Raw genomic sequence first — 16,769 nt, 5'->3', positions numbered from 1 at the left:
GCCTTGAGCTGAAGAGCTGAGGGACAGCGCCCAGGCCCAGAGTTCAAGCCCCATGACTGACAAAAAAAAAAAAATTAAAAAAAAAAGCCTAACAGCTGTCTGTTTCTCTTTAAGAGAACATGAAGAATCCTTTTAGGCATTTTTTTTTCTATTACCTTGCCCAAGGAACTCTGATTTTGGCGTCAGAATTCATGTGGATTGAAAAACATTGCATGATTGTTAAATATAGTCTTAGAAAGTTTGTGTATTGCTTACCTGATATTCCATAATTCACAGTCAGGTCTGTGCTCTCCCCCTCACTAGGCTTAAGAGACTTTTGCGTTTTATCTGGAGGAAAGCTTTGGATGTTGCTTGATGACGAGCTCAGTCAGCTCCAGTAGCCTGGTAGAACATGTGCTCACCTTTTTTCTCTTGCAGTTAAACTTGTGATCCCGTGGGTTGATATCCAGAAGCTGGAAAGAACGTCTAATGTCTTCCTGACGGATACCATCCGGATCACCACACAGAACAAGGAGCGTGACTTTTCCATGTTTCTGAACCTGGATGAAGTGTTTCGGATCATGGAGCAGCTGGCTGATGTGACACTCCGGAGGCTGCTGGATAATGAGGTGTTTGACTTGGATCCTGACCTGCAGGAGCCTAGCCAGATCACCAAGAGGTAGAGCTTTGGTTCCCCAGTGACCCTCAGGGTTCAGTGGACTCAGGCCTCAGTTCTGTGTGCTTTTTGATGGCCTTAAGTGTAGAGCTGTCTCTCCGTATTCCCAGGGGATGTGTTCCAGGATCTCTGCACACACTATTCCCTGTGAATGCTATGATCTCTTATATAAATGGCATAGTGTTTGATGTGACCTGTATCCTCCCCATTTCCAGCTGACTTATGATGTAATGGAATATACATGCTGTGTAATATTGTTTGCTATATTGCATTATTCAGAAAAAAAACAGCAGGAAAAAAGACTGTATTTAGTAGAGAGTTTTTTTTTATTTTTCTGGTGGTTTGATTGATGGTTGGTTGAAACCAAGGATGCAGACTTTGTGGACACTAGGAGCCACACAAAAGGGTTTTGGGACTCAAGGCCTGAATTCTCTGCTTACTTGCTCAGGCACAGTGCCTTACTGCTTGAGCCATGCCTCTAACCTCTTTTTGCTGGTTCATTGGTGATGGAGTCTTGCAGACTTTTCTGTTTCTAACCATGATGCTCCAGATCTCAGTCTCCTGAGTAGTTAGGATTACAAGGATGAGCCACAAGCACCCAGCTATATTTAAAGTTTATAATTGCCCTTAAAGAAACATCCAGATTTTTTAAGTTGTTAATCATGATAGAGATAACAATTAGAAGTGATTAGTACTTATTTCCTTTATTCAGCAGGCTTTGATTTATGGATCCAGATCCCATTTTTCAGATATTTAAAAACTGATATTCATAAAAAGTACTTCTAGGGCCTGGGAATGTGGCTTAGTGGTGAAATGCTTGCCTAGCATGCATGAAGCCTTGGGTTTAATTCCTCAGTACCACATAAACAGAAAAAGCTGGAAGTGGTGCTATGGCTCAAGCAGTAGTGTGCTAGCGTTGAGCAAAAAGAAGCCTAGGGACAGTGCCCAGGCCCTGAGTTCAAGCCCCAGAACTGGCAAAAAAAAAAGGATACTTCTAGGAACTGTAAGCATGGCTCAAGTGGTAGAATACCAGTTATGAGGGAAAAAGCTGAGCAAGAGCTCAAGGGCCCTGAGTTCAAACCCTGTTACTGGTACCAAAGGAGGGTGGCAGGGGAGAACTTTCTAGAACATATAATAATGGCCTCATCATGATAGGAATCTGTTACGGATTATACTTTGCTGGTGAACATTCATCCATTTATATTTGCAGTGGTATTTATAAACCCAGGGCCTTTTGCATGCTAGACATGTATTCTACCACTGAGCATTTTGTTATATTAAAATACTTTGTAGAAAAAGTTTTGGAGACAGCTGAATTTATTTAGATGCTAATTTGACAAAAATAGTATGTCAATATTGTTTACAGTTTGCCCCCAATTGATCCTAGTCATGGAAAATTGTAGAGTCATTGCTTTAGCTATCACTTTAAGTTCATCAGAAGTACAGTGGATGGTGTGTGGGCGTCATGTTGATCTTGAAGCTTATGGATTCTGACTGAATCAGTGCTAAATGGATATAATGGTGTTAAAAAGATATTCTTTGCGAAACAAGTTACTATAAAGTGATGCCTGGATAAATAGATGTGTTAAGATGTAGTTACAGAATCCTTCACTACTGGGCTGGGATAGTGGCTCAGTGGTAGAGAGCTTGCCTTGCGTGCATGAGGTCCTGGGTTTGATTCCTCAGCACCACATAAGCAAAAAGAAAAAAGCCGGAAGTGGCGCTGTGGCTCAAGTGGTAGAGCGCTATCCTTGAGCTGAAGAGCTGAGGGACAGCGCCCAGGCCCAGAGTTCAGGCCCCACGACCGGACCAAAAAAAAACAAAAACAAACAGAATCCTTCACTACTATTTGAATATTTTTCAACCATTAAGCTTGAACTCAGAGCCTTTAATAGCTTGCTGGCACTTTATCACTTGAACTATGTCTCCAGTTTGGCTTTTTGCTGGTTGTTTTGAAAATCAATCTCCTGAATGTTTCTACCAGGACTGACTTCAAATTGTGATCTTCCAAGTCTCAGCCTCCTGATTAGTTAGGATGATAGGTATAAGCCCACCGGTATTACTGTTAAATGAAATCTTTTGTTGTAGTTACATGCATGTAACAATTATTATTATTTGTATCACATAATTTTTGTTGTTGTTGCTTATGGGGCTTGAACTCAGGGCCTGAGTGCTGTCTCTGAGCCTTTTTGTGCTCAAGGTTAGTGCTCTACCACTTAAGTCACAGTGCTACTTCCCTGGGTCAATTGGAGATAAGAGTTTCACAGGGACTTTTCGGCCCGGGCTGGCTTCAAACCATGATCCTCAGATTCAACCTCCTGAGTAGTTAGGATTATAGGCGTGAGCCATTGGCACCTGGCCACTTTAACTGTTTTTAAGTGCATTGTCTTTAAGTGCAGTTTTAAGTGCATTAAGTGCATTCACATTGATGTGCAATCACTACCACCATCCTTCTCCAGAATGCTTCTTACATTGCATAACTGAAACTGCAACCAGCAACACTGACTCCCTATTTGGCCTTTCTCCAGCTTTTGTCAGCTACCTTTCTATTCCATCTCTAGGAAGTTGGCTAAGTCCCCCGTGCGAATGGAATCATGTAGCATTGTCTTTTTGCATATGGCTCATTTCACTTAGACTGATGTCCTAAGGCTTATCTGGGTGAAAGCATGTATCAGACTTCTTTTTTTTAAGGCTGCTATTCCATCACAAGTGGATATTCCTCTATCCACGCACACAGGTTATTTCCATTTTCTGGCTGTTGCAAATAATATTATGATAATTGTGGTATACATATTTTTCCAAGCCTCTGCTTTTAATTCTCTTGAGTATCTAGAAGTAGAAAATCATATAATAATTATGTTTTAAAGAACCATTAGTTATTTACTTAATTCTTAAAAGTGGATCTCTTCTAACATTTCTCTCTGCCTTTTTACTGGGTTTTCTTGAAGATATCCAAAGGAATGAGTAAAGCACAGACTATGTGCTGTCTTTTTTTTTTTTTTTGCCAGTCCTGGGGCTTGAACTCTGGGCCTGGGCACTGTCCCTGAGCTTCTTTTGCACAAGTTTAGCTTTCTACCACTTGAGCCACAGTGTCACTTCTGGCTTTTTTGCCCCTATTTATGTGGTACTGAGGAATTGAACTCAGGACTTCATGCACACTAGGCAAGCACTCTACCACTAAGCCACATTCCCAGCCTGGTCATATGCTTTCTTTTCTTTTTTTTTTTTTTGGTCAGTTGTAGGGCTTGAACTCTGGGCCTGGGCACTGTCCCTCAGCTCTTCAGCCCAAGGCTAGCACTCTACCACTTGAGCCACAGCTCCACTTCCGGTTTTCTGGAGAGAGCATCTCATGGACTTTTCTGCCTGGGCTGGCTTTGAACCGTGACCCTCAGATCTTAGCCTCCTGAGTATCTAGGATTATAGGCGTGAGATACAGGCTCCTGGCCAGGTCATGTGCTTTTGTATGAAGCCATTTGGAAGGACAACTGAGAAAGTCTTGTATGTGTGTGTTTGTGTATATGTAAGACAATTGAGAAAGTCTTTGTATGTGTGTGTGTGTGTGCACGTGTACGCATGTACATGCATGTGTGCGCGTGTACTGGGGCTTGAACTCAGGGCCTGGGCACTGTCCCTTAGCTCTTTTACTCAAGGCTAGTGTTCTACCACATGAGCTACACCTCCATTCCTCCATTTCTGGCTTTTCGGTGGTTAGTTGGAGATTAGAGTCTCACAGGCTTTCCTGCCTGGGCTGGCTTTGAATTGCAGTTCAGATCTCAGCCTCCTGAGTAGTTTAGGTTACAGTTTTCTTCTTGGCAGAAAACTGGTCTCCTTTGGTGTAAGTCCAATAAATTTTACGCGGTTTGGATTGCCTCTGATCATCAGAGCATTTCTGTTCTGAAAGGGACCCCTGGAGTCTGTTCTTTGATTTTGTGATGCTTAGTGTCAGGTGCTCACTCTCTGCCTGGCTGGGTTGACAGTCTCTGGATCCATCTGTGTCTGTTTTAAAAGGAAGTCAATCTGGTATTGTGGGAAGCACACAGAATTTCTCTCATCTCTGTGGTAGTTGACATCCAAGTTCTATTTACTACCTTACAAATATTTGTTCAAAATGGAAAAAGCCACTATTACAAATCTCTGAAGAAATGTTATATGAGACCAGGTACCACCTAGATCTGGATCCTTTTCATCTGTGAATTGCCACCACATTGTCCCAGGTAGGCAAAAGAGCCTTCTAATAGCTTTAGGTATGCTGCTAAGCCATAGGCTTACCTGGATTTCAGGTAAGGTGTGATTGTGCCATACTTCTAGGTAGACATTTATTAGAAGTGAGGAATGAAGAGGAAGCCCAGACTTCTCCAGCAGCTAATTTTTTACTGGTAAAATCATTTGGGGGTAAAAAACAACTATCAGTGTTGGCTATATTTGTTTATGCTCCCAAATTCAGTGTAGTTCTGCCAGCTGCCCCACCCTGCCCCCACAGTCTACTCTGGGAATTGTTAGAAAGAAGAGAGAAGAATAAGGTAATGACACAAAGGGTCCTTGGGATGGGTGGTCCAGGAGCTCTTGGGTGGTCAGACACACCTTGGGGACATGGATTGTTGCCTGGGACTGTGACTTCCTCCCAAAGTGGAAGGTAGAGTTGCCAGCCCTTTGCCTGGCAGTTGTCACTGCAGGCAGCTTTTGTCATGGAGACCATGGCCTGTGGGTGTAAACAGGTAATGAGTCAGTGCCCTTGGCACCCTGCCAAGAGAACCCAGGTCTGAAAGTTTAGGAAAACAGTCTCCCTAGCTCAGGCCCAGCCAGCAGTGCTGGAATGTCTCTCTTCCCCTCCCCTCCCCTCTTTATCTTTCCCTCCCCCTCCCCCTACTTTGTCCATCTAAGAGATTTCCAGCAATGCCCTTGAGGGCATGAACCTCAGTGCTTAATCACTCTGGTCCTGTTGTGCCTTTGTGGGGGCCTTTGGATCCTGGCTAGAGCCAGGCTTGGACCTGTGTAGGAGATGGAAGGAGAGGGCCTTGACACCTGGGATCTATGCAGTGAGTGAGTGCTGGCAGGACTTGGCGCCCACCATTGCCCAGCTCACCAGGTGCATAGGAGACCTGTGCTCTGGACTCCTTAGCATGTCTTGTCATCAGAGCTTAGAGACAAGCAAGTGAGGGCTGGGAGGGATTGCCCAGAACTAATAGAGGGAGGAGATAGGAATTAAGAGGGAGAGAGAAGGTAGACAGCCATGTTTGGGGAGCAGAGGTGATTGGAGAGGTGCGGGCCATGACTAAATCTGCCCAAGCTATCTTGACTGACTGCACCTACTGACAAAATGCCAAGTGGTATTGTGTGTGGAACCTGCTCCCATGGCACAAGTGCTTTCTGGCTTTTCAGATCCATTTAACTTCTTCCTGCCTGCATCTACTCCTTCATGCGGTCCTTGCTGTGTGCGCATGTGAATGAGCGCTCCCTTCCCATGCATGTGACCCAAGCTGAGCCCTGCACTGGAGCAGGTTGACAGCTCTGGGGCTCTGCAGCCCACCAGTCCTTACCTTGCAGGAAGCTCTTGTCATCTTCCTCGCAGCCTCTCCCCCCAGACCTGGAGCTGCAGGGAGGATTCGATTACTACTGGGGCAGCTAAAAGGATGAAGGCAGGAACTTCTTTGAAAAGTCTCAGATGCCCTGTCTTGTTGAGGTTCTGGTCTCTTGGGGCATCTGGGTGGATGGATTTCCAAGGGAATTGAGGGGCTGAAGGAACCTGCAGAGCCCCAAGTGCTAGGGCTGGGCGGGCTTCATGTTCTTTAGGAACAAGCTACCACACTAGAGTGTCATTCTGTCATTTGCTTAGGACTCTGGCAGTCACAGAGAATTCATCTGAGGAACAAGATGTTCTGAGTACACAGTAGCTTTGAGTTTCCTCACCCCTTTCTGTCTTAAAGGCTAGATTTGGCATTTCCCAAATTCTTTATCCATCCATCCACCTATCCACCCTGCTGGTGTTCTACCACTTGAGCCACAGCTCCACATCTAGTGTTTTAGTGGTTAATTGGGGATCAGAGTCTCATATGCTTTTTTGCCTGGCCTGGCTTTGAACCATGATCCACAGATCACAGCCTCCTGTGTAACTAGAATTAAGGTGTGAACCCCTAGCACTTAGTAGCGTTTTCTAGTTTCAAAGCATGAGGCACTGGCCTGGGATGGTCACATAACTAAGAGCCACTCAGGGAAAGCCTTTGTGTGCTTTAGAAGGAGCTGTGGCTGGGGTGTCCTGTATCATTCATGGATGTGAAACCCTCGAAACTGAGCTAACCCAGACACTTCACCTGCCCAGCTTGCTGGGGAGCCTTTGGCCTAGAAACAGCATCAAGCTGGCTGATACAGTCCCGTCACATGTGTGGCCCAGATGACCGGGTGGAGTGACAGGTGGTATGTGAGCTTCCTAACAGTGCTCTGGACCATTGGCTGGAGAGGAGGGCAGGACACCTATATTTGATGTGTCTTTATGTGATCTTCTGAAATGGTTTCTTGGTCTATGTTCTTAGAAATTAAATGTGAGTTTTTACAAGCTGTTTATATAGAATCTAGAACTTTCTGTTTAGTTGCCATGTGGGAATTGTGCATATTGATTTCAGCTGCAACAGCAAACATAAAGTTTTGATCAACTACGTTCATGCCAGCATAGTGACAGGCTTGCCTAGTGGCATGTGGTCAGGCTGTACTTTCTCTGCTAGTCTCAGCTCTAGTACTTCTAGAGTGATTGCTTTGGCCTGTGCACATTAGCACTAGGGGAGGAGGGGGAGGTTGTGAACCAAGTCCATCCTCCCAGACCTGTGCTGGCTGCCATCTTAGGACATGATGGCTGTGTGGCCTTTCTGTGTCTTTAATGGAGACAGTTGCAGGTACTGGAAGGTCTGAGGAGCAAGCTGCATCTAGGAAGCTTTGCTTTTGAGGCTGTTGAGAAAAGGCAGCTGATGGATTTAGCATTAAAATTGCCACCTTTGTAGAAACAGACTTAAAGGATGCTCTTTCTCTGGTCTGCATAAGGAGCTGATCTCACTAATCATGGTGCTGTCTTCATGTCAGCTACACCAGATATTTAAGTATGTGGGACATAAGTGGCTTGTATCTGTAATCCAGCTATGCAGGAGACTGGGATCTGAGGATCATGGTTCGTGGCCAGCCTAGGCAGGAAAGTCTGTGACATTCTTACATCCAGTTCACCACCCAGAAAGCTGGAGCTGTGGCTCAAATGGTAGAACACTAGCTTTGCACAAAAAATCTCAGGGGCAGTGCCCAGGCTGTATTAAGTCCCCATGACTACACCCCCACAAGCTGGGGATGGAGGTGTGGCTCAAGTGGTAAAACATTGTATGGGCCCCAAAGTATGTCTATGCACACACACACACACACACACACCATACACACACACACACACACACACACACACACACACACACACCATACACCCCAGCACTGAGCTTTCTGCTTGCAATGCTGATATTATACTGCTGAGCCACACACTCACCTCTTCTTAAATTTGTTTTGTGCCCTCACTGGGACTTGAATTTTAGCCTGGGCACCCTCCCTTAGCTTTCTGAACTGAAGGCTAGCACTCTACCACTTGAGCCACAGCTCCAGTGCTGGAGTTTTGGTGGTTAATTGGTGATAAGAGTCTCTTTCCTGTCCTGACTGGCTTCATGTCATGATGTTCATATCTCAGTCTTCTGAGTAGCTAGGATTACAGGCATGAGCCATTTGCTTTTCAAATTGATACTGAAAACATAGGAATTGTACATGTGAATGGGGTACCATGTGATTTTTCATATTTGTGTACATTGTGTGATGCTTAGGTTAAGTATAACTTTTGAAGCATTTATATTTTTTTTTGGTGAAAATATTAAAGATCTTTTCCTCTAGCAGGTAAGAAATCTCATTCGACCAGGTGCTGTGGCTCACACCTGTAATCCTAGCTACTCAGGAGGCTGAGATCTGAAGATTGCAGTTCAGAGCCAGCCCAGTGGTAGAGCGCTTGCCTTGAGCCGAAGAGCTGAGGGACAGCACCCAGGCCCAGAGTTCAAGCCTCACGACTGACAAAAAACAAACAACCCCCCCAAAAAACAAAAACAAAAAAGAACTCTCATTCCTACTTATATATACCCAAGAGAATTGGGGGCTCAGGTCCACATGTACCATGTGGTACATTGATGTGTCTTATGATCACCTACCATATTGGGCCACAGTAGAGTAGAGCAGACTCTTCCTTCTCCATTGTAGCTTAGGACTGAGCGGCCAGCCTCTCCTCACCCCTTCTCTTGTGCTTTCCAGCTGTGGTAGCCATCTTCCTGCTCTCTTAGGAGACTGTCTTTCATTTACATTTAAATATGTTGGACATGGTTGCCCTTGGGAGCTTGGTCATCTTGACCATCCCATGCCTTGCTCTCTTTCAGGTTAACTTCTGGAGAGTTCACAATGCCTTGCCTTGCTCCCCTTCCACAGGCTCCTCTTCTCCTCCTCCACCTATACTACCACCTCCTCCTCCTCCTCTGCCTCCTCCTCCTCTTTCTCCTTTTTCTTCTTCTTCTATTTAATTACATACCATCCATTTCACCACTCAGTTTTCTACACTATTCATAGAATTGTGCATCCAGCACATCAATCAATATTGTTACATTTTATCACCTCCAAAATCAGCCCCATGTTAAGGAGCATTGACTGGCTATTTCTCCTTTCCTCCAATTTCTCAGCCATCATTAGCTTGTTAGCTGCCTCTCTCCACTGTCTGGTGTGGATATTTCCTCTCAGTGGAATGGAGCAGTGTGTGTGACCTTTCTTTCTACTTTCCTCAAGCACAGTGCTTTCTGCTTCCTCAAGTCTTAGAGTGCATTCCTACTGCTATGCCTGTATAATATCTCCTCAATTACAAGGATGGACCACATTTTGCTTATCCAAACAATTGGTAGACATTTGAGTAGCTCCTATTTTTTGGTTATTATGAATAATAATGCTATAAAAATGTATGGTCAGGGCAGGGAAGGTGGCTCAGTGGTAGAGCGCTTGCCTTGCATGCATAAGGCTCTGGGTTCGATTCCTCAGCGCCACATAAGCAGAAAAAAAAAAAAGAAAGAAAGCCAGAAGTGGCACTGTGGCTCAAGTGGTAGAGTGCTTGTCTTGAGCTGACAAGCTGAGGTACAGTGCCCAAGCCCAGAGTTCAAGCCCCATGACTGACAAAAAAAAAATAATGTATGGGCAAGTTTGTAAGTGGAATTAAGTTTTGTTGGGTAGATATAACTAGGAGTGAAATTTGGGAATATGTGGTTTATTTTTAACTTTGCAGATTCTTGCTAGATCATTTTCCACTCACATTCTCACCAGCACTTACCATCCAGCTTTTTTTTTTTTTTTTTGGTACTGGTACTGGTGTTTGAACTCAGGGCCTCAGGCTCTGTGTATTCCAGGCGGACACTCTACCTTTGAACCCTAGCTCCGCTTTCGGCTTTTGGTAGTTAATTGGAGACCAGAGTCTCATAGGCTTTTTTGACTAGGCTGGTTTCAAACTGCAGTCCTCAGATCACAACCTCCTGAGGAGCTGGGATTATAGGCATGAACACTATTACCTGACACTACCTGACTTTTTGATACTTTTGGATTTCTTAGGCCATTTCTATGGTCATTCCTTGTACTACTCAAACCAAGAAAATCTGCTTACCTTGACCCAAGGTCCTCCAATTATTTCTCTTTGCAGATAACACTCTCTGTTAGGAAATTGGAGCATGGGAGACAAACTAGCTGTAGAAATACAACCTTTTTCATTCACTCAGCTGTCAGGTTGTGCCAGTAGGTTTCAAAGTATTTTCTTTAATAATCTTATATATACATTCACCCTTCCTGCCTCTTGTTCTCTCCTGCTCGGCCTTCACCAGGGATCTCGAAGCCAGAGCACAGAACGAGTTCTTCCGGGCGTTCTTCAGGTTGCCAAGGAAAGAGAAGCTGCAGGCAGTTGTGGACTGCTCCTTGTGGACGCCCTTCAGTCGCTGCCACACAGTGGGCCGAATGTTCACCTCTGACAGCTACATCTGTTTTGCCAGCAGAGAAGATGGCTGCTGTAATGTTGTCCTTCCACTCCGAGAGGTAGGGTTTGCTTAGCTCAACAATTTTGAGGGCTTAGAAGTATGGTGGCAAGTTCCTGCTCAGCTCTCCAGTGGCCTTCTTCTTGGTGAATGGCATCACGGTGGTGGGAGAATGTGTGAAAAGAGGATAAAGACAGGAAGCATGGAAGAGCCAGTCTGGCTCTTTTGTAACAACCCATCTCCTGGGGACTAGCCAGGGTCCTATGAGAACTGTATTAATCCCTTCTCAGGGCAATACTTCCGATGACCTAACCACTTTCACTTGGTCCCACCTGTTCTTGGCTGTACTATCTCTTAATACTGCCCTATTAGGGACCAAGTATACAACACATGAGCCTTTGGAAGACACATTTGAGCTATATCCAGTCCACAGAAACTAGTGATCCTGGCTGTGAGCTGGAGCTCCGGAAGGGATGTTCACATGGCATGCCTTTGCTGTGTGAAGGTGGACATCTAGAAGGGCGGCCATTCAGAGGGAAGCAGAGCCTGAATTGGACCATTATCCATTTGGCTGTGGCTTTTTCTTTTGTTGCCTTGGCAACCTGAAATTTATCTAGAGGTGATGGGTATAAACAGAGTATTCTAACCTCCACATTGTTGATAAAGCTGTTATTAAAAAATACATGCTTAGCAATTAAAGCTTTTCCAACAACCTTTAGAAATGAATTGTCCTCTTCCACCTGCAAAAAAAAAAGCAACCTATAAAAAGCTTTACCTTTTGAAAATAAATGACACATGGCTTGGCTTTTATAATCTCCTCTAATTTCAGTTGAAAAACTAACAATTGTTTCTTCAGTATGAATCAAGTTCTTTTCTCCTATAAAACTCTGTAATTTTCTTTTTGGAACTAGTGGGGAACAAACTGAGTTTACTCCAAGTTCTGAGCAGCTGAGCCCTTTGAAGTCAGGTATCCCCGGCTGATCCTTCAAGATGCAGGAGTCTTGGGTCTTGTGTTATAGGCCCTGACCCTTGTTCTTAAGTGGACTCAGGCTTTTCATTCATAACGCTCTACCTCATCCATTCATAATGTCCTACCTCCATGCATTGTTCTGCAGTGGATGTGTTCATTATACAAACATTCTTATTAGTGGAAGGAGAAATTTGGAACATGCCTCACGTAATTTTTTTCTGGCAACATATACATAACAAACTACCATCTCAGTAATTTTTTTTAAGTGTACAGTTCAGTGATACTTGGTAATTCACATTGTTCAGTATCTACTACTACTATCTTCTAGGACTTTTATATCCTCCCAACTTGAAATTCTCTCATTAAATACTAACTGCCCTGTCTATCTTGACCTGACCCCTACTCTTGGCATCTACCAGATGGCCATGTCCCTACAGTATCTACTCTAGGTACCTTGAATAAGTGGACTCATAGAGTATTTGTCTTTTTGTGATTGGATTGATTCACGTAGTATGATGTCTTGAGGCATTTGTCAGAATTCCTTTTTATTTTTGGGGGGGTGCAGGTCCTGGGGCTTGAACTCAGGGCCTGAGTGTTGTTCCTGAGTTGCTTTTGCAGCAGGCTAGTGCTCTATCTCATGAGCCACAGTGCTACTTCCAGATTTTTCTGAGTAGTTTATCAGAGATAAGAATCTCACAGAGTTTCCTGCCTGGACTTATTTTGAGTCACAATCCTCAGATCTTAGCCTCCTAAGTAACTAATATTACAGGGATAAACCACCAGTATGAGTCAAATTCCTTTCTGAAGGCTGAATGATATTCTGGTATCTGCCTATAGCACAGTTTGCTTATCCATTTTTCTGCTGATGTCTCCTCAGGGTGCTGCCACTTTCCAGTCTTTTTTTGGGTAATGCTGCTTTGCCCCTTTTCACCTATACTTTCTATCCTGGGGTATTTTCTTAATTTTGTAAACTTAGTTATTTATTTTTATTTCTTAGTTTTTGTGGGTTGTGGGGCTTGAACTTGGGGCCTGGCACCGTTGCTGAGCTCTTTTTGCTCAAGGCTAGTGCACTACCACTTTGAGCCACAGTGCCACTTCTGGTTTTGTGATAGTTAATTGGAGATAAGAGTCTCACAGACTTTCCTGGTGCCCAGCCATAAATTTATTTATTTATTTATTTTTTGGGTCCGGTTGTGGGGCCTGAACTCTGGGCCTGGGCGCTGTCCCTCAGCTCTTCAGCTCAAGGCTAGCGCTCTAGCACTTGAGTCACAGCGCCACTTCCGGCTTTTTTTCTTTTTGCTTATGTGGTGCTGAGGAGTTGAACCTAGGGCCTCAGGCATGCAAGGCAAGTGCTCTACCACTGAGCCACCTTCTCAGCCCTGTAAATTTATTTTTTGATGGCACTTGCATTTGGATTTGAGGATTATGCTTGCTAGGCTGTCGCTGTTTGGCTAAGCCACACCCCCAGACCATACCCCTTTTGTACTTTTTTTTTTTAATTTGTTTTTATAGGTTATGGGGTTTGAACTCTGGGCCTGGGCACTGTCCCTCAACTCTTTAGCTTAAGGCTAATTACCACTTGAGACACAGAGTCACTTCTGGTTTTCTGATGTTTAATTGGAGATAAGAGTCTCAACAGACTTTCCTGCCTGGGCTGGCTTTGAACTTCGATCCTCAGATCTCAACCTCCTGAGTAGCTAGGATTACAGGCATGAGCCACCGGTGCCCAGCTACACTGTATTTTTTTGTTTTTTTTTTTTACACCATTACACATACATACATACATACATTTATACATGTCTTTAGCCATTCATTCAGTCATTGTGCCAGTACTGGGCTTGCACTCAGGGCCAGGGGGTTCTTCTTTAGCTTTCTCATTTAAGGCTGGCTTTCTGTCACTTGAGTCACACTTCCACTTCTAGCTCTGTGTGTGTGTGTGTGTGTGATTAATTAGAGATAAGAATCTCACAGATTTTTCTGCCCAGGCTGGCTTGGAACCTTGATCCTCAGATCTCAGCCTCCTGAGTAGGATTATAGGTGTGAGCCATTGGCACCAGAGTTATACTTGGTATTTTGAGGCGAGGTCTTGTTTTCTGCTTGGGCCTGGCTTTTTGTCACTTGAGAAAAGATCTTGAGAACTTATTTTTGCCTGGGTTACCTTGAACCATAATCTGTCCATTCCTAGCCTCTCAATTAGTTAGGGGTGAGCAGTTGGTGCCTGGAGATTTATCTTGAGGGAAACAAATATTTTTAAATTACTTTTAAAACACTGGTTCTGGGGCTTTAATTCAAGGCCTTGGTGGTGTCCCTGAGCTTTTTTGCCCAAGATTAGTGTTCTACTACTTGGGCTATATAGCTTCACTTGTAGCTTTTTGGTGCTTAATTGGAGATAAGTCTCAGACTTGTCTGTGTGGTCTGTTTTGGAGGCATGATCCTCATCTCAGCCTCCTGAGTAACCAGGATTAAAGGCATGAGTCACCAGCTCCCTGCTGTCTTGGGATATTTTCTGAAATGTGACAGGCAGTCTGATTGTAATGGTCCTTGCTGAACTCTATGTCACTGTGCTGCAGATTGTGAGCATCGAGAAGATGGAGGACACAAGCCTGCTGCCCAACCCCATCATTGTCAGTATCCGGAGCAAGATGGCCTTCCAGTTCATCGAGCTCAAGGACAGAGACATCTTGGTGGAGAGCCTGCTAGTGAGACTCAAGCAGGTTCACGCCAACCACCCTGTGCGATATGACACCTCCAGTGAGGATGACATGGTAGGAGTCTTCACGGAGTGGCCATCCATGACAGAAAGCCCGTAAACCACACTCCAGGCAGCGCCTCCACAGAAAGGACACAGAGATGGGCCACTGGGTTGTTAAGACAAACACACCAGACACTGTTGGGCTTGTGCATGTGTCTTGTGTCACTTCATGTGTGTGCATGTGTGTGTGTGTGTGTGTGTGTGTGTGTGCACCTGTGTGCACTGGCCCTGGGGCTTGAACGCAGGGCCTGGGCTCTCTCTGTTAGCTTCTTTTGTTCAAGGCTAGTGTTCTACTGCTTGACCTATAGCTTCACTTCCAGCTTTTTTTTTGTAGTTTAGGGGTCTGGAAACGTGGCTTAGTGGTAGAGTGCTTGCCTAGCATGCATGAAGCCCTGGGTTCGATTCCTCAGTACCACATATATAGAAAAAGCCAGAAGTGGCACTGTAGCTCATGTGGTAGAGTGCTAGCCTTGAGCAAAAGAAACTCAGGGACAGTGCCAAGGCCCAGAGGTCAAGCTCCAGGTCTGGCAAATAAATAAATAAATAAATATAAAAAGAGTCTCATGGACTTTCATGCTTGGGCTGGCTTTGAACCCATGATCAGATATCAGCCTCCTGAGTAGCTAGGATTACAGGCGTGAGTCAACAGTGCCTAGCTCTGTGTCGCTTTGGTAATGTAGAGTGACCTAGTAAATGTTACTTAGAGGTGCTAGTGGGGTACTTTCCTCACAGGTTGCAGGGCCAGCTGTACCATGCTGAGTGGGAGCTTTGTCATTTCTTAAGCTAAGCGTATTAATTGGGACCTGTGTTTACTGGGACCTCGTCTTCTATGACCCTCCCCTCCCCTCCTTTCCCATACCTTTTCTTCCCTTTTCCTCCTCTTTCCTATATTCCCCTCCCCTCCCCTTCCCTCTCTTTTTTTCCCCCTCCCCTCTCTTCCTTTCCCCTCTCCTCCCTTCTTCTCCGTTTCTCCTCTTCTCTTCTCTCTCTCTTTCTTCCTTTCTTTTTCCAGTCCTGGAGTTTGAACTCAGGGCCTGGGCACTGCCCCTGAGCTTCTTTTTGCTCAAGACTAGCACTCTACCACTTGAGCCACAGCGGCACTTCTGGCTTTTTCTATTTATGTGGCACTGAGGAATCAAACCCCCAGCTTCATGCATGCTAGGCAAGCACTCTACCACTAAGCCATAGGCCCAGCCTGACACGCTTTATTTATAACATACTTTTCTTTAAGATATAAGGCATACAATTTAATTTTGAATTGCCACACAATAATTGTGCTTATTTACTCTCCCTCCTTCCTGCCGTGCAGACATCCCCTGTGTTTTACTCAGCAAGCATGTGTGGTGAGCACAAGTTTGGGGACCTTACAGTGGAGTCTTCTCAACATCATGAGGAAAGTGAGAAGAGCCCCCCACCGCACCCTGAGCCCCTGACTGCTGTCTTCCACCAGCGGTCAGGCTGCCAGAGCCCCGACTCCCGCCTGGTGCGTGAGGTGTCTCTGTCCTGATAGGGACACAGAGCTGGGCAGTGGGCATGGGTGGTTGCCCACCTTTGATTACCATAGAATGTGGTCTCAAGAGCTGCTGGATGTGGGTGGTTGGGGACCCTTGGCAGCCAGCATTCCCTTTCCCCATTGTCCTCTGGGCAGACAGCTGGGGGGGTGGCTGGCTGTCTCCACCTGTTCCCTTAGTGTTTGACTAATGCCACTATCCCATGTGGTCTGGGCATCTGGTAGTGCTGTCCATCTGGGCTACTAGGTGATTCTGCTCCTAGTCTTTCTTCTGCTTGCCAAGGCATGTGAGCACCTTGTTACTGGATTCCTTTTTTTGTTACTGGATTTCTTTCTTTGACATGAGGCACTGAAGCTTGCCTGTCTTCTAGTTTTTACTGAGCTCAAAGTGTGTTTGCTACATTTATAGTTTTTTATTTTCTATGTACGGCCACTTTGGGGCAGAAATCATGTACAAGTGTAGCTAGTCTAGAAATTGTACCTTGATATGCAGCCGTAACAGGCAGGAAGCCAGGTAGCAGCCGTGAGGAACAGGTTGTGGCTGTGACATTATTGCCTAGTTATTTCCTGCTCACCAAGGATCTTCTGTAATCAGCTGTTAGTGTTTTGTTCTTTTTTGTTTGCTTGTTTTTGTCTTTTTTTGAGATAGCAGTCTCATGGACTTTTTTGCCCAGACTGGCTTCAAACCACAATTCTCATATCTTAGCCTTCTGAATACCTAGAATTACAGGCATAAGCCATCAACACCTTGCTAGGAATTGCGTTTGATTGTCATAAATTTTCTCCCCTGTCTCTCAAGTCTTGGAGGGCCGGTTATTCATCTTAACATT

General features: G+C 44.9%; 1 protein-coding gene across 1 annotated transcript in view; it reads left to right on the top strand.

The window, feature by feature from the left end:
• Nucleotides 1-16,769, top strand: part of Tbc1d8 (TBC1 domain family, member 8 (with GRAM domain)) — a 125,737-nt gene that overhangs the window by 76,208 nt on the left and 32,760 nt on the right. The window contains exons 5-8 of the mRNA XM_013019827.1: nt 418-658; nt 10,561-10,768; nt 14,248-14,442; nt 15,739-15,912. Of these exons, the coding sequence (XP_012875281.1) occupies nt 418-658; nt 10,561-10,768; nt 14,248-14,442; nt 15,739-15,912 (818 nt within the window). The remainder of the gene's footprint in view (nt 1-417; nt 659-10,560; nt 10,769-14,247; nt 14,443-15,738; nt 15,913-16,769) is intronic.

Source organism: Dipodomys ordii, unplaced genomic scaffold, assembly GCF_000151885.1.
Source record: "Dipodomys ordii isolate 6190 unplaced genomic scaffold, Dord_2.0 Scaffold47, whole genome shotgun sequence".
Taxonomy (NCBI): Eukaryota; Metazoa; Chordata; class Mammalia; order Rodentia; family Heteromyidae; genus Dipodomys; species Dipodomys ordii.
This window is presented reverse-complemented; position numbering and strand designations above follow the sequence as displayed.